Here is a 23,571-nt window from a genome sequence, read left to right on the forward strand (position 1 = left end):
ATCTGGCTTTTCAAGGTAGAAACTTAAGATTATAGATTTAAGACATTTCTTATTTCCTAATATAAGCATTTAATATTATAAACTTCGTTGTATGTACTGCTTTAACTGCATCCCATATTGTGTGGTGTATGTGTGTGTGTGTCTGTTGTTGGGGATCAAACCCAGGACCTCATACATGCTAGACAAATGCTCTGTTATTGAGCTATATCCTCAACACCCAAAAACTTCTATATGCTGTGTTTCTATTATCATTCAGTTCAAATTTTTTTTTCTGATTTTCATGATTTTTTCCTTGACTAATGACTTAATTTCCAATTATTAGGAGATTTTCCAAATATCTTCTTGGTATAATTTAATTTTGTTATTTAATTGGTCTCTGTGACCCAAGAACATACTTTGTTGTTGAGAGCCACAACCAAGTCAAGATGGCGCCTGGCATTTTGCCAGAAAGAGTGGTTGAGAAGTAATGCCAGTGAGCCATTAAGATGATGATAATTAAGTTATGTTAAGAGGGGCTGGAGATGTGGCTCAAGCGGTAGCGCGCTCGCCTGGCATGCGTGTGGCCCGGGTTCGATCCTCAGCACCACATACAAACAAAGTGTTGTGTCTGCCAAATATTAAAAAATAAATAAATAAAGTCAATTTTTTTAAAAAAAAGCTAACATTTAAAAAAAAAAAAAAAAGTTATGTTGAGAGCCACAGCCAAAGGGGCCCCAGCAAACTTCCAGGGGCCAGCAAACTTCCAGACTGCCGGCTGATGATTGGCTCACTGCGGCCCCAGCAACATCTAGCTGATTGGCTCCTCTGCAGTGATGCTCATTGGAGATGCTCATTGAGCTGTTTCCCTGCCCTTTCAGACTACCAGCTGATGATTGGCTCACAGCAGCCCCAGCAACATCTAGCAACATCTAGCTGATTGGCTCCTCTGCGGTGATGCTCATTGGGCTGTTTCCCTGCCCTTTCAGACCATGGAGCTGCTCGTTGGGGGACTTTTTTGGCTCCGCCCATGCGACCCAGCCAATCGGCCTCAAGAGCAGGAGGATTGTGGGAGGTGAAGAGGCTGGTGGGTGTGAGAGTGGCTTGTGGGAAGCCAGTGGTGGCAGCTGGGCTCTGAGGGTTTTTTCCTGAGGAGCGGTTTGTTTGGTGTGTGTGGTTCTAAAAATAAAGTTAATTTCTTTTGACAAGTGGCTCCTGAATTGTGCCCAGCCAGACTGTGGAAAAGTTAAGCTGTGTATAATTAAGATAATGACTGATTGCTGTAACTGGATGATGCTAAATTGAAACAAGCTGTGTATTCAGTTGTGTATATAAACCTCTGCTGTCCAGCAATAAGGCAGCTCCTGCTACCTCAGGTGCCTGCTACTTTTGAGTTCTCGAAGAGTTTCCGTTGAGTTCTAGAGAGTTCCCGTGGGGTTCTGGCAATAAAGTAGTTCCTGTTTGAACCTACAAGTGGCTCGTGACCTCCCAGTTATTTGTGCCCAGCCAGACTGTGGCACTTTGTATGATTTCAGAATTTTAAAATTCATTGATATTTGTTTTTTGGCCCAGTATATACTTTAATCTTTGGGAACATTCCATGAGCAATCTAAAAGAATGAGTTTTCTGATCTTGTTGAGTATACTGTAAATGAGAATAAGGTCAAATTGGTTGATGAGGTTATTTGAGTTTTTAAAAATATCCTAACTTATTTTCTGAATATTTGTATCAATTACTGAAGGGGGAAGAATAAAATATCCAACTATAATTGTGAATTTCTCTTTTTTCTTTCAGTTCTTTGCATATTGCTTCATGTACACTGAAGTTCTATTACTGGGACATGCACATTTGGGACTATTAAGTCTTCTTGATGATTTGACCAACTTATCATTAAGAAATGTCCTTTATCCCAAGTAAAATCCCTGCATACTATCGTTTTTTATAGTAATATAACTCTTTCATCATTTGTATGATTAGTGTTTACATAGTATATATTGCTTTAAATCCTTTAAATTATAGCCTAGTTAAAACTTTAAATACAAGCTTTTTTGGGCAGGGGGGGATGGTACCAGGAATTGACCTCAGTTGACTTGACCACTGAGCCACATCCCCAGCCCTATTTTATATATTTTTTAAAGACAGGGTCTCACTTAGTTGCTTAGCACCTTGCTTTTGCTGCTGCTGGCTTTGAACTCACGATCCTCCTGTCTCAGCCTCCCGAGCCACAGGGATTACAGGCATGCGCCACCTCGCATGGTGACTTGCATAAATTTCTAATGAGTTCTGTTCTCCATCTTTCTTATCTTTTTTCCTCCCTATATAATATGTCTTTTTCCTCTGGCTACTTTTACAATTTTCTTTTTATCACTGATTTTCAGCAATTTGATTATAATGTTTCTTGGTTTGTGGTTTAAAACTATGGGACTTATTGCACTTTGTGGATTTGAGGGACTATAGTTTTCATCAAATTTGCAAAAATTCCAACCATTATTTTTACAGATATTTTTTTTCTCTAAGACTTCAGTTCACTTAACATATTCTCTAGGACTTCAGTTAAACATGTCAGACAATTTGATATTTCTCCACAGGTCATGAAGTCTATATTCACATTTTCCTTGTCTTTTTTTCTCCCCATATTTAATTTTGCTTTTATATTACTACATCTTCTATTTCCTGGATCTTATTTTTCTGTAGTGTCTAACCTGTAGTCAATTCCATCAATTAATTAATTTTTTTTTTTTTTTTTTTTTTTGGTACCAGGGATTAAACTCAGAGGCACTCGACCCCTAAGCCACATTCCCAGGCCTATTTTATATTTTATTTAGAGACAGGGTCTCACTGAGTTGCTTAGCACCTTGCTTTTGCTGAGGCTGGCTTTGAACTTGCGATCCTCCTGCCTAAACCTATAGAGCCACTAGGATTATAGGTGTGCACCATCGCGCCCTATTCACTGATTTTTCTGGGGTTTGTCATTCATATTTTCCTCTGCCTTTGCCTGTGTTTAGCAATTTGTGTATGTGTGTGTGTGTGTGTATGTGTGTGGTGCTGGGGATAGAATGTAAGGCCTATGCATGTTAGGCAAGCACTCTACCACTGAGCTACAATCCTATCCCCATGCCTAGTAATTTTTTATTAGATGTTGGACATTGTAAATTTTTTGTTCTTGAATCCTTTAAAAACTGTTGGTCTTGCTGGGCGTAGGGGTGCACACCTGTAATCCCAGCTGCTCAGGAAGCTGAGGCAGGAGGATCTCGAGTTCAAAGCCAGCCCCAGCAAAAAACAAGGTGCTAAGCAACTCAGTGAGACCTTGTCTCTAAAAAAAATACAAAATAGGACTGGGGATGTGGCTCAGTGGTTGAGTGCCTCTGAGTTCAATCCCCATTACCCACCACCCCTCCAAAAGTGTTGGTCTTTGTTCTGGTGGGTTGTTACTTATAGATCAGCTCAATAATTTTGAGAATTAGATTGTTTTGTTTTAGCTTAGTATTGTGGATTTATTCTTTATTCTAGGGCTAGTTTAATTCCATTATTCTGAGTTTCCACTGAATATCCTGGGTATTCAATGAAGAATCTCCATTCTCTGCTAAAAATTTTTTCCAAACTGTTTGAGTTCTTGGAGCTATTCAGTTTATAAAGCTATCTATTTTTCTTTTCCTCACCACATGGGGTTTCATTCTATGTATGCGAAACTTAGAATTCAACAGAAGACCTAAGGAGACTCTCCTGCAGATGAGTAAAGCTCCCTCTTCTCTGGCACACTGCCCTACAAGTTTGCAACAGCTATCTCAATCTCCAGTCTCCATTCTCTCTCAGCTCTGCAGGGTTGCCAGGTTCCAGTTGGGATCCCCTCACTGCATTATGAAGTGGAATGTGTCTCTAGACAGAAACCATGGAGCAATCGTATGACTTACTTTTGTGTCTTTTTCTCAAGTATTAGAGCATTTTTTAAATGTCCAAGATTAATTATCTCCTATATTTTGTCCAGTTTTCTTCTTGTTGTGGCAGAAGGGAAAACACCATCCCAGGAACTACATGGTGGCCAGAAGTAAAAGTCTTATTCAGCTCAAATTGTATTTCATTTCTAGCAGTTTTTCCTCAATGTCAGATTCTGACCCAAAAGGGAGACCCTGGGCTAGTGAATCTTAAGACTTCACTGGGCAGACAGTTCCAGATCCTTTTATCTTTACCAGAATCTCCTTACATTCACTTGCTATTAGATTGGGGAAAACCCCTTCCTGTTTCACTGGCTATTCTCAGGTGATTGACCCATGCTGTCCAGCAAATAACTCTCAGCTACTCAGGGATTCTTTTACTCTAAGGTACCCTGTGCATCTATTGTTTTCCTCTTGCATCCATGCTGGTCCCTGCAGTTTTTATTGCTGTTGGTAGTTTGTCATTGGTCTCCATTTGCTTATATTTTGATATTTTAGAGAAAACTTGTCACCTAACTTTATCATGAATATGTATTTTTTTTTCCATGTCGATGTTTAGTGTTTGTGGGGATTTTTTTTTTTTTTTTCTTGGATGGGCCTTTATTTTGTTCATTTTTATTTCTATGTGGTGCTGAGAATCAAACCCAGTGCCTCACATATGTCAGGCAAGCGCTCTACCACTGAGCCACAACCCTGGCTATGTTTGTGGGGATTTTGAAAGATTTAAAAACGATGACAGCAATATCCTAATCACCACTTTCTCAAAATCTGGTAGAAATTTTAAGAATTAGCATGTAATTTACTATACTCTCTTCCCCTTGTCTCTGCAATTGTAAAGGTGTGTACCAAAATATAGCCTTTATTTATTTGTAATTTTTTTTTTAGTTGTTGATGGATCTTTATTTTATTTATTCATATGTGGTTCTAAGAATCAAACCCAGTACCTCACACATGATAGGCAAGTGCTCTACCACTGAGCCACAAACCCAGCCCCCAAATGTAGCCTCTATTAGCTTGGATCCCCAAGTTATTACAATGAGTAGAGCTTGTTCGGTGACCCCTAATGGATGTGCAATATGAGTGAGAAATAAATTTTGTTGTTTTAAGCCATTAAGGTTTGGGGATTTTCCATTAGCACAGTATAATCTAATATTTCTTAAGAGAAAGTGTTATCTTTCTACCCAAGCCAATTCATTTACTTGACCTCAAGGTAGCCACCATTAAGAAGACAGGGGAGGAGAAGTATGGAGTCAAGGAATAAAAGAAATAAGGAAAAGAAAAAAGCAATTTGAGAACTATGTCTAGGAAATAATGAATAAATAGTTTATTAAGCTTTGTGGGGAATTATATGGCCAAAGAAACCATGCACCTTTTCCCCCATTGTGCAGTGTGAATGGTACCCCCGATACTATACCTAAACTACCCACTACACCTTATGTCTAAGCAAGACCTCTCAGAGGCTGAGGGGCTGGGGCCACTCTTTTTTCTGAACTGAAGAAGTCTACAAATTTAATATGAACATTATTGGCTACTTTAAAAATATACTTTAGGGCCAGGGCTTTGTGGGTGTAGCTCTGTGGTAGGAGACTTGGTTGGCATGCATGAGGCCTTGGGTTCAATTCCCAAGACTGCAAAACAAACAAACAAACAACAAACAAATAAATAAACAAAAGAAAGAAAGAAAGAGAGAAAGAATATGTATGTGTATACATAGATAGAGAAATAAACTAGTACATTTAATCCCATCATAGACTGCACGATGATTATACAGATACCAAGTCTTATTCTAAGGCTATAGTGTTCTGTCTTCTTCCATTAATTGACAGTGAAGGTTGCCATGCTCAGTTGTTTCTAATTCCTTGGTTTCTGATCTTGATTGTTGAGGAAGGAAAAGACCAGGTCCTCCCATACAGAATGCCTTACTGGCAGAACTTTTTCCCCTACATTTTTAAAATTGGTGCATTATAGTTGTACACAATGGTGGTATTTGTTGTTACATATTCATACACACACACACACACACACACACACACATACACACAAACACAAACACACACTAGAACCATATAATTTGGCCATTATCACTCCCCTACACTTTCTCCCTCCTTCCTGCTCTCCCACTCTGGTCCCTTTCCTCTCCGTTGTTGATCTCCCTTTGCTTTTCATGAGATCACCCCTCCCCCACACCTGTCTTTTCTTTTCCTCTCTAGTTTCTACATATGAGAGAAAACCTACTGACCCTTGACCTTCTGAGTTTGGCTTATTTCACTTAACGTAATGGTCTCAAGTTCCATCCATTTTCCTGCAAATAACAATTTCTTTATGGCTGAATAAAACCCCATTGTTTATACATACAATATTTTCTTTATCCATTTGTTATGATTTAGTTAATAGGTGTCCCCCAAAACTCATGTGTGAGACAACATGACAACCTTCAGTGGTGAAATGATTGGGTTACTTGAGGTATAACCCAATCAGTGAATTAATCCCTGACAGGGATTAACTGAATGGTAACTACAGGCTGGTAGGGTGTAGCTGGAGGAGGTGGGTCCCTGGGTGTGTGCCTTTGGAGCATATATTTAGTAAATTGAGCTTATAATTGCTCTGCTTTCTGATCATTGTGTGGGCTGCTTTCCTCTACCACACTCTTCTGCCATGATGTTCTGTCTCACCTTGAACCCTGGGGAATTCTATGTCTTCTATGGACTGAGACCTCTGAAACCATGAGCTCCCAAATAAAGTTTTTCTTCTTTTTCTACAATTGTTCTTGTCAGTTCTTTTGGTTACAGCAGTGAAAAAGCTAACTAAAATACCATTCATCTATTGAGGGACACCTAGGCTGGTTCCATAGTTTGGCTGTTGTGAATTGTGTTGCTATAAACATGCATTTATCATTAAAGATGCTTTTAATTTACAGTACATTAGTCCTCCCTTATGAAAGGGGATACATTCCACGACCCCAGTGGATAGTACCAAACTCTATAACTTAATGCCTTTTTCATCTTAACTTAGCATTTACACACATTGTGGCCACAACTTCTGCAATTTGAGATGTGTTAGTAAAACTAGAATTTTTCCTTCCTCATAATTTCACTATAAGATTTGTTCTTATATCTTAGCAACCTCTCCATGTATTTTTTTTCTCCATATATTTTATTTCTTATTGAGAACATTCGTCTTTTTTTACTTAAATGAAGCACTTTATGTTTTCTCTTTGGTACATCTGAACTTCCAACATCATTACTCTTGTATGTTGGGGCTATTATTAAGTGAAATAAGGGTTACTGGAACACAAACACTGTAATACCATGACAATTCATCTAAAAACCAAGTCAGCAATTAAGTGGGTAACAAACAGTGTGGATACACTGGATAAAGGAATAATTCATGTCCCAGGTGGGACAGAGTGGGATGGTAAAAGATTTCATCAGGATAGTCAGATGGATGAAATTGGAAGTTATGAATTATTTATTTATGGAATTTTCCATTGAATATTTTCAGAACTTGATTGACCATAGGTAGCTAAAACCTTGTGGAAGAGAAACCACAGATAAGAGGGATACTATTGTAATGTAATGTGAGTTCCATTTCTAAAAAATTTGCCAGACACAGTGGCAAACACCTGTAATCCCAGCAACCCAGGTGGTTGAGGCTTCAGATTTCAAATCTGAAGTCAATCTCAGCAATTTAGTGAGGCCCTAAGCAATTTGGAGAGAGCCTGTCTCAAAATAAAAAAAAATAAAAATAAAAATAAAAAGTACTGGGGATGTAATTAGGTGGTGAAAGTGCAACTGGGTTTAGTCCCAGAACAACAACAACAACAACAAACCCATTCACTTCAGTTGCTGTTCAGAAGATTTATTATAGCTAGGCAAGAATGAAAGCAGGTGACCAATTAAGATCTTTTCCAGTTCACTGTTATCAAAGGGGTCCTGATATGAGAAGTTGGGTGAGGGTAGTACACAGTATATGGAAAAAAGGGCAAGATGATGGCCATGTTCTTAAGGCCAACTTGCTAGGAACTGGATATGGGACAAATCAAGAACAACTTATAGCTGGGGGTGTAGGTCAGTGGTAGAATGTTTGCTTAGAACATGCTAGAATCTGGGTGTGATGCTGGTACTGTTAAAAAAATAAAAAAGACTCATGATTTTTTTTTTTGTTTGTTTGTGTGTGTGTGTGTGTGATACTAACAATTGAACCCAGAGCCTCATGTGTGCTAGGCAAGTGCTCTATCACTGTTTCACCCCCAACCACGCCTTTTTTTTTTTTTTTTTATCAGAGCATTAGTTATACAAATTAGTTGGGTTCATCCCAACAAAATCATACATGTATGGTCCCTAGCCCTTTTTACTTCAATAGAATCTTGTTAAGTTGTCCAGGCTGGCCTTGAACTTGTGATCCTCCTGCCTCAGCCTCTGGAGTTACAGAGATTACAGGTGTGTACCACTATACTAAGCTACTCTTAAGTTCTTTTTTTAGTACTGGGGATTGAACCCAGGGGTGCTTTACCACAGAGCAACATGCCCCTTTTTTTTTATTATCTTTTATTTTGAGACATGGTCTCACTATGATGCTCAGGCTGGTTTTAAACTTGTGATTCTCTTGCCTCAGCCTTCCCAGTAGCTGGGATTATGGGCATGTGCCACCATGCCTGGCTAGTCATAAAGTTTTGATTTGAGTAATTATTTATACCATTGATTTAAACAGGGATAGTTGGGGGCACAGTAGGTTTAAGGGGAAAATGAAGAATTTTGCTCTGTCTAGATCAAGTTCAAGACGCCTAAGAGGCTGACAAAATATATTTTTGTCAAAGAGGCAGTTGGATATACAAATTCAGAGATTCCACAAAGTTTAGGGTGGAAGATACAGATGTGCAGGCCAACTTGGACCACCCCGAGTCCTTCCTGTTATAAGTGACCTGGTGTGGAATAGAAGAGCAAAACCAGCTGATCTCGATTTTGACTCATGAATTTTACTTGGTTGCTTCCAGTATGTAGGAGGCAATGATTTTTCTTCCCTAGAAAAGATATTCATGCTGGATATGGACTCGCCTTCCTTATCACTGTGGGTCCATCATAGGGGCCTTCTGTGGGATTATCAAATACTACATTAAACATAGCCAAGGTATGTTTACATACAACACTACTTCTTGCTTGGAACTTAGCATGCTTGGAACTCAGTAGCATCCAATGTTGTAGAAAAGGGCCTACATAATGAGTCACCTGTAGGGGTTGTGGCAAGGAGGAGTTACATAGGATTTTCTAGAACTACAAAGGGCCCTTAGAAATTTTTCTGGGTAGAGACTCCAAAATATTGTTCCAAAATATTGTGGTGTTTCTGGTGCTTTGGAGACTGGAGGTGGTGATCCCCATTTCAACTTCAATCAGGGCAATGTACATTCTACATTTATTTTGGGAGGGGTTCTGCCGATTGAACCCAGGGGCACTCTACTACTGAGCTACATTCTTAGCCCTTTTTGACACAGGGTCTGGTTAAGTAACCCAGGCTGCCCTTAAATTTGCAATCCCCCTGCCTCAGCCTCCCAAAGGCGTGCTCCACTCTTGCCAGACCCTACATGACGGATTTTTACATGGCTTTTGAATTGGTTTCTGCTATTCAAAAATGGAAAGTCAGGCAGTAAGTGTAACTCGGTAGTAGACGGGAGCTTAGCATATGCAACGCCCTGGGTTCAATCCTCAGTACCAAAAAAGGGCAAACAAAACAAACCATAAATCTGATTTAGACATTTGGGAGCCACCTCTCTCCAGGATACATTTGCCCTGCACCAAGCAGGCTTATGACAACAGAAACTGGAGGACGATTAATGTATCTGAGGATTTTACAGATTCATCCCTGAGCCGGGCTTTCTTTCCATCACGACCTTCACAAGTTCCGCTTGTGTAATAAAGAGTGTGGAATCTGAGACTGGGAACTGTGATCCCCAAGGAGGAACCTGGGGGCGAGGAAAGCACAGACATTTGCTAGACAAGATCAAATGTAGGGGTTTGGAGGTAAATGAGAACAGTTTTCAAGGTACAGATTTAAAGAGGGGGATGTACGAGGACCACTGGAAACCAGTCGCCCCTTTGCAACTGTGGATGCTCTCTGTGGCGGAGCTCTGTCCTCCTTTGGATGGGTACGAATCATCATTCCCCAGGATCCCCCGCTGTGCCTTTGTGTTTGGCTTGGAGGACCACTTATCAATTCCAAGAAGCCAGCCTTTTTCCGCCAATTAATCCGCTCATCAATAAAGATGCCTCGCCCACTACTCATGCGGAATTGGAAGACAGAGGACTTCAGGCTGGGGCAGGCATTGGGGAGCTTGGGCTCGAGGGAGCAGGGCAGGAATCCTAGATGGGTTGAACGCTGGGTCCACCAGAGTTCCAGAGTCCGCAGAACCGAGTGGTAGTCCACCTTCCAATCCCGCCACCTCCAAACCAATGCCTTGCCTGGCCTTCCAGCGGGTGGGTTGCACAGGCGTCCTCCTAGGGGTAGCGGGCTGCTGGGCGGGGCCTCGATGTTGTTGTTTCTCTGGGGCCCCGCCCCCAAGGGGGGCGCGGACCACGCGGCCAGAGGGCCCGCCTCCCCTCCCCCTCCCCGCCCAGCTCGCCCGCCTCTTTGTATCCAACATCCGGGTTTCCCCGCTGGCTCGGCTCCGTGGCCGCTGCTCAGGAGCCATTTTGGACTCGGTTCAGCTCCCCTCCCCCAACCCCTCCCCCCGTTCATGGCCCCTCCGGACTCGGCCCCTGCGCCCGGGGCCCGGGCCCAGCCCCGCTGCGCTATGCCTGAGTCGGGCGCGCCCCGGCCCGTGCCCCGCCGCCGTCCCCCGGCCCCCGCGTCGCCCCGAAGCCCGGGCCGCAGTCTGCGCCTCCCGCAGCGTCTCTGAGCCCGAGCCCGCACGCTGCCCGTGGACGAAGGCGCAGGAAACGCGCGGGGAACAAGACCGAAAGAAGGAGCGGGAAGGAGAGCGCAGCCGCCGCCGGGCCCTGCGCGCCCCGGGAGCGCCGCGCGGCCCTGCCCGCGGGCTCCGGGTGTCCGCGGGGCGGCGCCGCGGAACATGACGGCGCCCTGGGCGGCCCTCGCCCTCCTCTGGGGATCGCTGTGCGCGGGTAAGGACGGGGCGCGGCGTGGGGGGCGCGGGGAGGGCGCGCGGGGCCGGCATCGGGCGCCGCGCGCTGTTTACCAACAAAGGGCGGGCCCGCGGCCTCGCAGCCGCGCCACCTGCCCCCAGCCTGCACCTCTCAGGGCGGAGAGTGGGGGCGCGCCGGGCGCCCGCCTCCCAGATCTTGGGGAAGATCTTGTCCGTGCTGTCGTCTGCGGGATTCTCGTTCACGGAGGCGGCCCGGCGATGGGGGCCAGGACCCGGAGCGTCAGGGTCGGGGTTCAGGCTACGTGGGCGCGTGGAACCCAGGGAGAGAGTGAGGAAAACCTGAGCGTGGGGAAGGCAGCCAAGCGGGGCGGGCAGATCTAATCGGGGGGCGGCGTGTTTGTAGATGCAGTAGCGGCCGAGGGAGGGTTGCGGGTCCCTCGAGCCACTAGGTGTTGCGGAGTGAAGGGGGCGACTTCACACAGTCCAGAACCCCTTCATCCTACCCCTCCAGTCTCCCTTGCCTTCCTCGCATGCCTGGCAGTTGGCACTGGCTCCTACCTGCTCCCGCTTTCCTCGCTCTGAGCCTCAAATCGGAGTACGGTCACTTCGTGGTACTGTTTTGTTTGGGGCACCTGGGAGGGGAAGGTGGGAGTGGGCAAGAAGGAAAAACAACAGGTATCTGTTCTCTCGGGCCTCCCTGAGGCACGTGGCAGGCGTGGGTGACCCGCACGCAGCTCGGCCGCTGTCGTGTGGTTAGGGGTGTTCGATTTGCTCGCGTTTGGCTTGGGATGTGTGGGTTCAGGTGTATTCTTGCGGAGTTTTGCCGGGAAAGCGCTTTCCCCCAAATCCGAAGCACCGATTTCCCTCTCAGTGGTGTTGGGGTGTGTGTGTCCAAGCCTCTGGGCGCGCCTGCCAGGCTCTGGTAGTGCTGGGAAACGCTGAGAGCCGGACATTGAGGATCGGGCGAAAAGCTCTGGGAGGTGGGGGCAGCTGGTGCCTGGCGGCCAGGGCGGTGGGTCCTGCGCGTCTTTGTTCCCAGCCCCCATTACACATGCAGCGCGGGTCCCCTGCTGCCGTGGTGGCAGCAGTGCGAAGTCTGGGAAATCCGCGAGGGGCGGGGCCAGGCTTGCACGGGACGGGCTGGGATCCCCGCGCTGCTGCGGGAATGGGAATCTGGGTGAGAGTGGGGATGGTGTGGACAATCCGGAACCGCATCCTCACTCCTCTCCTTTTTTATTTGCAAGGTACTGAGGCTTAGTTGTTAATACCAACAACAAGAGAATTCCCACGTGGTCCTGGGAGCCTTGGAACCCGAGTGCAAGGACCCGCAAAGACCACTTCTGGTACCTAGGCACCTTGTGGGAAGCTGCATCCCGGCTCCCTTGAAGCCACTTCCAGTGTGGCGGAGGCAAAGCAGTGCTCTTGATGAACATTTTATTTCTCTCTTTTCCGCCTCTCTTATGTGCTGCTTTTGAGATACTTTTCCCCAAAAAGGAGGACTTCAAAGTGAAAGAGAAGGCATTAGCTTGCCAAGGGAAGGGCAGCAACAGGCCAACTTAAGTATACTCAGCAACTCAGCAGCTCACCTGGCTGCTGCCCAGACCTCTTGGACTCCTGGACCAGTCTAGGCTTTTTTTTTTTTTTTTTCTTTTGTACCAGGAATTGAACCCAGAGGGGCTTAAATACTGATCCCTACTCTCAGCCCTTTTTCTTTCTTTTTTTTTTTTTTTTTTTTTTTGTGGTGCTGAGGATTGAACCCAGGGTCTTGTGCATGCGAGGCAAGCACCTCAGTCCTTTTTTATCTTGAGACAGGGTCTTGCTAAGTTGCTAAATCTGGCTTTGAACTTGAGATCCTCCTGCCTCAGCCTCCACATCTGGCTCAGCCTGGGCTTTTCTAAGTCTAGGCCTCCTCTCAGGACGGAAGATCTGGGATCTGGAGACCACCCTCCCCATAGTTTGTCAGTCTCACCTCCTTCATTAAGCAGGGCAGGGTGGGATTGATCCCTGGGATGTATTTCTTTCCTCTTTTCTCCTCTTGGGCCTTGTGCAGCAGCATACCCTACTAGCTGGGAGGTGGAGTAAGACTCCAAGGATCTGTGTTCTTACCCTGGGAGGAAGGTAGAGTCACTGTTTTTTTCTTGTGGTTACACCAGCGAGTCCTTTGACCAGTGCCTTGCACTAGGTCCAGGTTGGGGCAGAGCTGGCTTCCTGTACCTTTGGTTTCAAAGTGGTCTTTTCTTCATAGTCCTGGCTTGTTGTTTTTAATTATGCCCACCTTCTGCATCACACAGTGCCCTGGTAGAAGGAAGATCTATAATAGTGCTGTCTAACAGAAAAAGAGGATGAACCATATATTTAAATTAAAATTTTCTAGTAGTTGTGTTAATAACCATATCTTAATCTGCTCTGGTTGCCCTAACAAAATGCCATAGACTGGGTGGCTTAAACAACAGTAGTTTATTTTCTTGTGGTTTTGGAGACTGGAAGTCAGACCAGTATGCTGGCATGGTTGGGTTTTGGTGAAGACTCTCTTCCTTGCTTGCAGACAGCTACCACCTCACTGCATTCTCATGACAGAACGGGTGAGAGGTCACTTCCTTTTAGGGTACTAATCTCACCATAAGGGCTGCACCATTATGGTCTAATCTAACCTAATTCCTCCCAAAGGCCCTATCTCCAAATACTGTTACATTGGGGTTAGCACTTGAACATGAATTTTGGGTGGACACAAATATTCTTTTTCATAATGAGAAGAATTAACTTTAACAGTATATTTTATTTAATATGTAGAATAATTTCAACATTTAAAGTTAATGAGTTTTTTTTTTCTACTGTCTTTAAAATCTAGTGTGCATCTTACACTTATAGATGGTCTCATTTCTGACTTTCCACATTTCAAGTACTGTGTAGTCATTGGCTAGTGGTTATCATATTGAATAGCACAGGCTTAGAAGAAAAGGCAGAATTTTTTCTGTAATCAGAGATGAGTTCTGTAAGTCTTTTGTGATCTGTACCTTGCCCAGTGTCCAAGCCATTTGACTCTTGCATTGCAGTGGACATCCTAGATTCTCTGTATCCTACAAGAACTCCTGATGTCTTCTTCTGTACTTGGAGTTTAGATCAGAGAGCCTTTTGGGGTGGGGTGGAACACTATTCTGAGCTGAGTGTCAGGAGCCATTCTCATAGGTTGACCACTTTCTGACCCAGAAGTGTTTCTTATCCATTATCTTGAGTGAGTGAAGTGATCTTCAGCTCTGTGGTCCAGTGTAGTCATGGACAAAGATGTAGGCTATAGAGCTATGAGCCATGGGCTATGGGTACCTCTCCCCTAGGAGGGATGTCCTCTGGTACCTGTTCTACCTGCTTTGCATTCCAGACTGTCTGGGTTGCTCTTTGGGAGGAGTGGTACCCTCCTCAGCTTCTTAGAGTCCCTTAGATGATGTGAGACACTTGCCCACTCTCTCAGATCCTGCAGCTGGGTGGAAACAGAAAACATGACCTTTCTTTGATAAGCTAGCTTCTTTAGTGTACTCTTCTACAGGTTTTTGTGGGCATTCAGAATTCCCCAAAGTCCCTGAACCAGCCCTAGCACTTCACCTAGGGAACTCCCTTTGCAGGGAACCCAGCAAAGAAGACCCATTCTATAACATGGTCCTTTTTGTCAGAGATAATCTAATCTAATAAACTATTGCTCTTCCCCCAGGAAAATACCTATGTGTGTGCATGTGTATCTCTGTGTGCATATGCATATTGTATGTGCACACTGTTTTGCACCTTGATTGGGCTCAAAATTCTGGTTGCCCTGCATATAACTATCCTCCTAAAGGGCAAATGGTCCTTGGATATGGGTGTACATTGAGCCTGTTCCTGCCTTGCTGACTCTACTTGCCCTATTCTGGCTACTGGATAGCTCCTTTACTTCTGCTTCTTGTAATTGCCCGATGTTCAGATTCCTTCCCCTTTCTTTTCCTCCTCTACCAGGAAACCACCCCTCTGATTGCCTGTGCATTTAGCACTCTGCTTGGGAGATAAAGTAGTGCCATTGGGAAATAAAAGGGGCATTGAGTCAGGAGTTTAGATCCACTTGAAGATACTGACCAATCACCATGGAATAGGATCTCAAAGTGAAGGTGTAGGAGCAGGTCTGTTTAATACCTTTGAGAGTGAATGGATAGAGAACCCTGAGGCAGGGTCCTGGTTGCATGGATCTCTTTATCAAACAGAATTTCTCAACCTTAGATACTACTGGCATTCCAGACTTGATTCTTTGTTGTGTGTGGGGGTGATGGTGGTGGGGGTGCTATCTTGTGGACTGTGGTTGTTTAGCACAATACCCTGGCCTTTGCCCATAAATTCTAGTAGCTTATTTCTCATGGAGACAATCAAAAATGATTGTAGAGCTAGAGTTGTGGCTCAGCAGTAGAGCACTTGCCTCGCACGTGCAAGACCCTGGGTTTGATCCTCAGCACCACATAAAAATAAATGAATAAAATAAAGGTATTGTGTCCAACTACAACTAAAAAATAAATTTAAAAAGTGGTTGTAGATATTGCTAATTTTCTTTGGTGGAGATGAGGACAAAATCATTCTCAGGTTGAGGACCAGTGGTCTAGAATGTTCTCTAGTTTCTAATGAGATAGACAGCTGGGAGAAGTGGGATTAATGGTTGCACCTTCATCTTTATTCCCTAGGATTCAGGCAGCATTGGAGGTTTGATTCTTCTCAAAACCTAGGAGGTTCCTGCCCAGATAAACCTGTACAATGTGTGAGAGTTTGGCTCAAATTAGTAAATTGGGTATACTGCTTGCCACCAAGAAGAATCCTGGCGTCCTTGAGTTTTCCCAGAAGTGGTTCAGGTTTCAGGGAGGCGTCCGTTGTGGGTGGCCAGGCAGCTTGCCTGCCTGCACCCGCCTACCCGCTCTGACTCTGGCCGTCGCCTTGAGGCTGGCAGGAGTGCCTTTTCCTCCTGCACGCACAGAATGTCAGGAAGTGCCTGTTGGTGGGGCCTCTCCTCCTGCCTGGCACCCCCTCTCTGCTCACCTGGGAGCCCCACGAGCCGAGGCTGGCCCATTCTGCCAAGAGGAGCACTGGGGTTGTAGCAAGACTCAGGCATGCCCTTTCCCCCGAGTGGGCCTGCTGGGTGGCGCTCCGAGGAGCCACAGTGGCTATGGGCCTGGAGCTCCCAGGCCGGGGACACCAGGGCAGGGGGGCAGCCTCTTTCCAAAGGTATGGGTGCAAGTCTCTCCCCTCTCCTTAGAGTATGGTGTCCGGATGGAATCTGAGGACAGGGCCAGGCTTCCTCCTCTGGGCCTGGGGAGGTGTGGTGGGCAGCACTGCCTGAGACAGGTGCTAGTGTTGGAGGCCCTGACGGACATGGTTGATATCTAAGGAGGCCTGTGTGTTGGGCTCATCAGACCGGTGGTCCCCTGTGGCTGCCCCAACATTGGTTTTCTACTCCTCCCCTCTCTTCCTCTGCCTGTGCTGGGGAGGGGCCTTGGGGTAACTCCTCCTTTCTGACTTGTAAACTCAGCTAGACACAGCTGGCTGCACTGGGAGCTAATTTCAAACTGGACCTTATGGTGGGAGGAAGCATTATTACAAGCCTCAGTTTCTAAGCGCTCCATATCACTTGTGTGGAGTGTGTGCCGGGGTGGAGACTTATAGTGTCCTCTCTTTTAGACTCTTCCCAAGGAGACTTGCTTTCCTAGAATTCTTTGTCTTCTTTCCCTTCCCTCCTGTTCCATCACCAGTATTTTTTTTGTTCCAGAACAAACACTCACCCCTTTTCTGGGATTCCTTTTTGGTCTCTTGTTCTCCACCAGACTCCCAGGTTGGTCCCAGCCCTGGAGGTGCCTGCTCCTCTTGGTCCTGTGGGGCTGCCCCTGGGTACCAGGTTGCTGGGTGAGGAGATGCTGCTGCCTCTTCTGGGTCTTTATTTATGGTGGTTGTCAGTGGAATCTCTGCCTAATACAATGGTAGGTACTGGAAACCAACGGATCACACAGGCTGCGATTATTTGGGGGTTAGCTGTGCCTCCTCCTGGCTCAGGATCGGTAATGGCTTCCTGCCTCTGGATAGCCCATGCTTTGCCCTGGTTATTCCCGTCTTGCTGTACACGTACATGTGCCTTTTTCAGATCCTCTTTGGGACTGGCAGCTCCAGCTGGGTGTTTTCATTCATGGACATGTGATCCATGAAAGCCGGTATTGGAAAAGAAGCCTGCCCCACTGGGCAGATTTGTGGACCTCCACCCTGGGGAATGTTGTCTAGAGGGGCCTGTGCTCCTCCTCAATGGGGCTTCTCTTTTGTGGCCAATTTCTGAGCTGGAGCTGAGGTGTTTTGTGAGGCAAGCTTATACTCCTGCTTGCAAATGTGTTCCTCGGCAGACTATTTCAGTTCCACTTTGACAACCAGGGAGGCTAAAATTAGTTCTGAGGAAGGAAAAGGAAGGCTGGTTGGTAACCCAAGCCCTTGGCTGGAAGATGGAAAAGGCTGCTTCCCTGGGTTTGTGACTGAACATTTCAGAGGATATGACCAGACCAGCTGTTGTCTGTCCATCTGGGGAGATAGAGGGGTCCTTGTTTGACTCTCTGACCTGAACCAATTAAAACAGAGGCTGATTTGGAACCTGACTCTTGAGTGTTGATGCCAGGATGTTTTTTCTTTCAGGCTTAGCCGTGGTGCATAGTGTTTTCATGTGTGAGGACAATGCTTTTTTGATGGCCAGTGTCATTGACAACCTTTTTTCCTGTCTACCTTCAACATGACAATTATCTATCTGTCCATTGGTTCAGAAAGCATGCTTAGGCTCTCAGAGCTTTGGATTGGCAGGCATGGATTTAGAAACCTTTATTTGATGTACTTTTGGGAATTTCCTTCTCATCTAAGTTTAAAGTGGGGTTAGATGGGATGAGCCTTGTGGCCCAAACCTCAGGGAGAGGTTCAGCCTCCCTGTGTGGAAAACATAAAGGTCAAGGCTCATCTGCTCTATGGCTTAGAAAGTAGAGGAACTCAGGATTTGAGAGGTGGTGTCTAGTTTTTCTTATCTTCTGACTGATCCTCTGACCCCTCTAGAAGCCCTAGAGTGGGTCTTGGAGGGCCATATGAAAGTAGAATAAAGGCTAGGGAATAGGATTCTCTTTCCTCTACCCCTCAAAAACTTGCACCCAAACCTCCCCTTACCCAAGGATCTCCTTCCTGGTCAGCCCCTCTGGTGTATAGTTGGAAGAGTAGAAGTCACAGTGGCCCTAATTTCTTTTCCCATTTTAAATTTTATTTATATAGATAACACACATATACTCAATTGCAGAAATTACCTGTGAACAGTTAAAACCAGGGTCTCTTACCACCCCTGTTCCCCTCCAAAGGTAAGCCTTTTAATTTTAAGGTGGTTGTATATTTTTCCAGGCATTTTTACCTGTGCATCTACAGGAAGTACGTAGAGGAAATAGAGAGTTTTTTAGTTATACATGGACATAATATCTTTATTTTTGTTTATTTGTTTGTGGTGCTGAGGATTGAACCAAAGCATCACATGTGCTAGGCAAGCGCTCTACCACTGAGCCACAACCCTAGCCCTGTTGTTTTCTTTATTAGCTTAAAAAGATATCACTCTTTTTCAGGCATTTAACTGAAGTATAAAATTACAGAATAGTGTAATTATGGATGTAGTTGTAGCTCAGTGATAGAGCACATGCTTTCAAAGTACAAGGCCCTGGGTTCAATCCTCAGCACCAAAAATTAGCAAAGAAGAATAGTGTAATTATCATAAGTGAGTGCTCAGTGAATATTCATGAACTGAATACGTCTATGCCATCGGTGTGTCCAGATCAAGAACCAGATTATAATTCCCCTCAAACCATTAGGCCCGCCCCCATCCCCCCTGCTTTGGTGCTGGGATTAGAACCCACGGCTTCTGCATACTAAACACATGATGTACCACTGAGATACTCTGGCCCCCATGCTCTCTCCTGTTCATTCCAGTCACTGCCTTCATCCCCTGAGGGTGTTTACTATCTTGACTTCCACCAGCATAAATTAGTTTTCCTGTTTTTATGCTTTTTTGACTCATACATATGAACTAGGTTTTGCCCATCTTCTGGTCACCTTTTCTTTGATTTTCATCTAGTTGTCATGTCTTTTAAAACCCAGATTGGTTTTGTCAACCTTTCTAATACATATAGATCTACTTTGGTCTTTTAAATAGCTGTGTAAATTCAAAAATTTAGATGTAGACTACATTCTATCTAGTTTCCTGTTGATGAACACTGCATGTCATTTATGCAGATTGTTTCTTAAAGAGAGATGACAAGAAGAATAACTTCTGGGTCATATGATGTGTATATTTTACATTTTAATAGATACTGGAAATGCTATATTATTGTTATTATTATTATTACTATTATTATTATTATTATATGAGGCAGTTCAGGTGATGGCAGTATGTGTAGAAGTTAGGTGAGATGGCAGTTGGCCCTCTGTGGCAATCAGTGTACAACCTTCTAACTCTTCATCCTCTTTATCCTGTAATGCCTGATTGTAGAGGTTGAAATAGCCCTACATCCTGAAGTTGCTGTGATAGGAGAGGGCTCACTTCCATTGGCTTACTGTCTGAGGAGAGCCTGAGAGTACGAAGCCTCTTCTGAGTGTCCTGATTACTGAGGTGATGAGGGACAGAACAGTGGACTAGCTAGGATGTGCTGGTCTGGGTTTAGGGTACATATGCATGTGTGTTTCTTTGATCATTTCATATTCCTTGCCGCCTCCACCTTTGGGAGGGACTAAAGCATTTGTTGAAGGTAGCCAAAGAGCTCTGGGTAACAGGGCATAGTGAGTATAGTGCATTTGACAAAATCTTGGCATGGTAAGATTCTGATTTCATATATGGAGATAAAATATATGTCGGTGGTATTTCTTACAGTAGTCGGTGGTATTTCTTATTCCTGTCTGATTGTATGACTTGTTCCTTTGTATAACCCCCTGTTATAGTGGGCAGAAGAAATAGGGAAGACTGATCAGGATAACTTATTCTCTAAACCCCCTGTTTCTCAGTCTCTCCATTTAGCATGTTGCCTACTTTTTCTGTACTGTAGTCCTGGTATTCTTTGAGTAAGTCTACTTTTCAGACCCTGCTCGGGGATTTAGATGACACTGAATTTGTGGAAATGTTTCTAGTATGAATAACACCCCATCAACTTTCCTACATTGCTTAGGTGATGTATACTGTTTGTGCCTTAGTCTGCTCAGGTTGTTATAATAGAATATCATAGGTGACTTAACAGAAACTTGTTTTCTGCTAGTTCTGGAGGCTTAAAGTCCAAGATTAAGGTGCTGGCAGAGTTGATTTCTGGTGGGACTTTGTGTATTACAGGCAACCACCTCCTTGTTATGTCTTTACATGGCTTTCTCTCTCTGTACACTCCAGAATCTCTTTTCTTATAACAGGCCCATTGAATGAGAGGCCTGCCTTTATGACCTTACTTAACCTCCTCTAACTACAGACCCATTGGAGGTTAAGATGTCAACCTAAATGAATTTTGAATGGATGTAGTTCAGCCCATGACAGCTTGAAACAATGAAGTTGTTTGAAAGTGAATTATTGTCCTCTGAGTTACGTTTTGGAATGATAGCTACTTTTTTTTCCCAGAGCTTTGCTCTGGGGGTCTCTGTTCTTGTTTAATACTTTCCATGGGCAATCCCATGCTGATGGGTTCAGTTTCTGTGTATTTGTAGATATGTCCTTGCCTTTGAGCATATTATGATCATGAAAAAAATGTCTAGAAGCTGAGTAAAAAGTAGATATGGAGACTTCCTCTTCTGATAATCAGGACCAACCTCCCCACCCCTTTTTGAAGACAATTGGAAAAAACTGATAAACTAGAGAAGACTTCTGATTGAAGTCATTGTACAGCTAAAATTAATAGATTTATCAGGCCAGGATCTGTGTGAGAATAAAGACCCAGGGTGATGATTTTGGGGTTTGGGGTGTTTTCAATCATTCATGGGGCAATTGAGAGACAGAGCATTGTATTTGACAGCCTTGTGGGGTTAGGAAGACAGGAACTGAAATTCTAAGCAGAGGATGGGTAGAGTTAACCCCTCCTTTTAGATTGGGACTCCAAACACCTAGGGGTGAGGTAGACTCCAAATCAATTAAACCCTAAAGTTGGATCAAAATGTTCTGTGTTTAATAGAATCTTTAATACTGGCAGAAGCATATTTAAAATCTTTCTGCATCCTTGGCCTCACACTTACTTCTATAAACAACTTGTAAATTTAGTGACTGGCTGGTGATTTGAAATAAAGAGCCAGCAGAAATATCAGTTAAATCAGGGCTGAATGAACTCCAGATTGAAATTATTATGTACATATTTAAAAGTAGCATGCTTACTGTGGTTTAGGAGGTGAACCAGTGAAAATTTCAGTGGACAGGAAAGATCTGTTATAGAACTGATGTGTATATAATAACAGAAATTAAGAACCCCGTACATGAAATTATCAAATTAAGTGCAACTGAAGAGAGGATTAGTGAACTGGATGGTAGAGTAGAAGAAAATGTACGTGGAGAGACAAAAAGAAGAATGATACAGAGAAAGAAATAGCTGAGGCCGACCTTGAACTTTTGTATATATGATAGCAAAATGCATTTTGATTCATTGTACACAATTGCAGCCAACTTTTCATTTCTCTCCTTGTACTGTGTGCAGTCATATATGTACTTAGGATAATAATGTCCATCTCATTCCACCATCTTTTCTGCCCCCATACCTCCCTCCTCCCCCGACCCCTTGAACTTTTGATTCTCCTACATGGTTGGAGTTACGGGCATGTGCCAGTGCACACAGCCATTTTCTCTTTTTTGAACTTGAACTTGTTATTTAGGTTTTGGATTTCCTGGACTGCACCTCAAAAACACCTTGACTTTTTTTTTTTGTCTACTGTTTTTTTATATCTTTGTATGCTTACTTTATTAGTTATCAATGGACATTTATTTATTTATTTATATGTGGCTCTGAAAATCAAACCCAGTATCTCACACATGCTAGGCAAGTGCTCTACTACTGAGCCACAACCCCAGCCCACTTACTTGACTTTCTTAATGATGTTTCTTCGATTTTATCATCTAATCCTTCTGTTGATTTTAATTTATGCCATTGTGTGTACATGTGTGTACATGTGTGTTTGTGCGTGCGTGCACATGTGTGTATATAATGTCCCATAGATACATTACCTTTTGTCTGAGGATAAGTCTTGAAGTTTTCTTCTCTTTGCATAGTCTCAAAGTTATTTTTTTCTACCTGTTTTTATCTTTGTTTTTACTAAGTGGCTTTCATAGAGCTGTTCATATTTAAAGATGGACCTGGATACTGATTGAAAACTGTGAGCTCTTGAGTGAAGCCGGCCAATAGTCTGGAAACTGGATTGGAACTAGTAGGATTCTCCTGAGAGTCTCTTATGATTTTTCTGTCTGGAGGTTAAAGACTAGACTGCCAACATGCTAGAAGCCACAGAGGGAAGAGAACTGGGGTACTGTGTGTGATATGTTCTGTACTTATTCCTATTTTAGAGTGTGATTTGTGCCCTCAGATTTGCCCACTTTTCTCTGCAGGGCTTATCATCTGTTTTATCATCTTCAGAAAGTGAACTTCTTGTGCCTGCTAGTTTGGGATGGGGCAGCCCCCGGACCTGACTGGTGGTAGGATCTGAGCATCTGCTTGTTCCATCCTAGTGGACCCTTCTATTTTTGGATTCATTTTTACTCCATATTTCCAGAGACATCTGGTGTTGTGGAAATCATGTCTTCCTCATCTTTCTATACAGCCAACATTTAAGAATCTGTGTGGTCAGTTACCACTTATTTGTCTGGTTTCCAGCATTGAAATTTCATTTCTGTAGTTTTCTCCTATTCTTGTCTTCATGGGTTTATTCCTTAGATATTTTTTCTTTGCTGTGGTTTTAATGGGATTACAGAAGAGAGGGAAAGGAAATGTTTTTTTATGATCCTTGTCCTTTACCTGTAAGTTGTCTCTCCAATGTTCTTCAGGAATGACAAAGAATGGAGAAAGAGATGTACTTCTGAGAATTGGTCTTGGCCACACCTTTTGTGGGGAGATGGTGCCAGGGACTTGTTTACAAAGTCCAATCTGGAACTGACTTGAGGTGACCTGGCTTGGTTCCTTGTTTCTAGGCTAGGCTTCAGAAGGCAGATGGGGCTCCTCCTGTCATCTTGGAAAGTGCTTCTGGACTTCCACTCCTGGCATTTATAGTGAACAAATGATCTGAAAAGCTTCATACAAAACAGAAATGCTAGAAAAAGTGTAGTAAATATCTTTTTAAATGCATCTAGATAGCCACATTTGTAAGAATAAGGGAAAGCAAAAAGTTGGTAGGAGTAGAGCTGTGTGCTTCAACTAATTGCCATTACTGACTCCCTCAAGTCTTTGCCCATCTCGAATTTAGAGATGTGCGTTTTGTAGCTGTGTTAGGGTCAGGACATAATTGTGGAATGGGACTGAAATCTTCACATCTTCAGAGTTCAATATAAGTGTGGACTAGAAAAAATATCCTTTT

General features: G+C 44.0%; 1 protein-coding gene across 1 annotated transcript in view; it reads left to right on the forward strand.

The window, feature by feature from the left end:
* Positions 1 to 11,259: 11,259 nt before the first annotated feature.
* The window catches only part of Acvr2b (activin A receptor type 2B), a 36,751-nt gene continuing 24,439 nt past the window's right edge, over positions 11,260 to 23,571 (forward strand). Inside the window, exon 1 of the mRNA XM_076856501.2 lies at positions 11,260 to 11,329. Coding sequence (XP_076712616.1) covers positions 11,260 to 11,329 — 70 coding nt within the window. The remainder of the gene's footprint in view (positions 11,330 to 23,571) is intronic.

The sequence above is a fragment of the Callospermophilus lateralis genome, chromosome 1 (genome assembly GCF_048772815.1).
Source record: "Callospermophilus lateralis isolate mCalLat2 chromosome 1, mCalLat2.hap1, whole genome shotgun sequence".
Lineage (NCBI taxonomy): Eukaryota > Metazoa > Chordata > Mammalia > Rodentia > Sciuridae > Callospermophilus > Callospermophilus lateralis.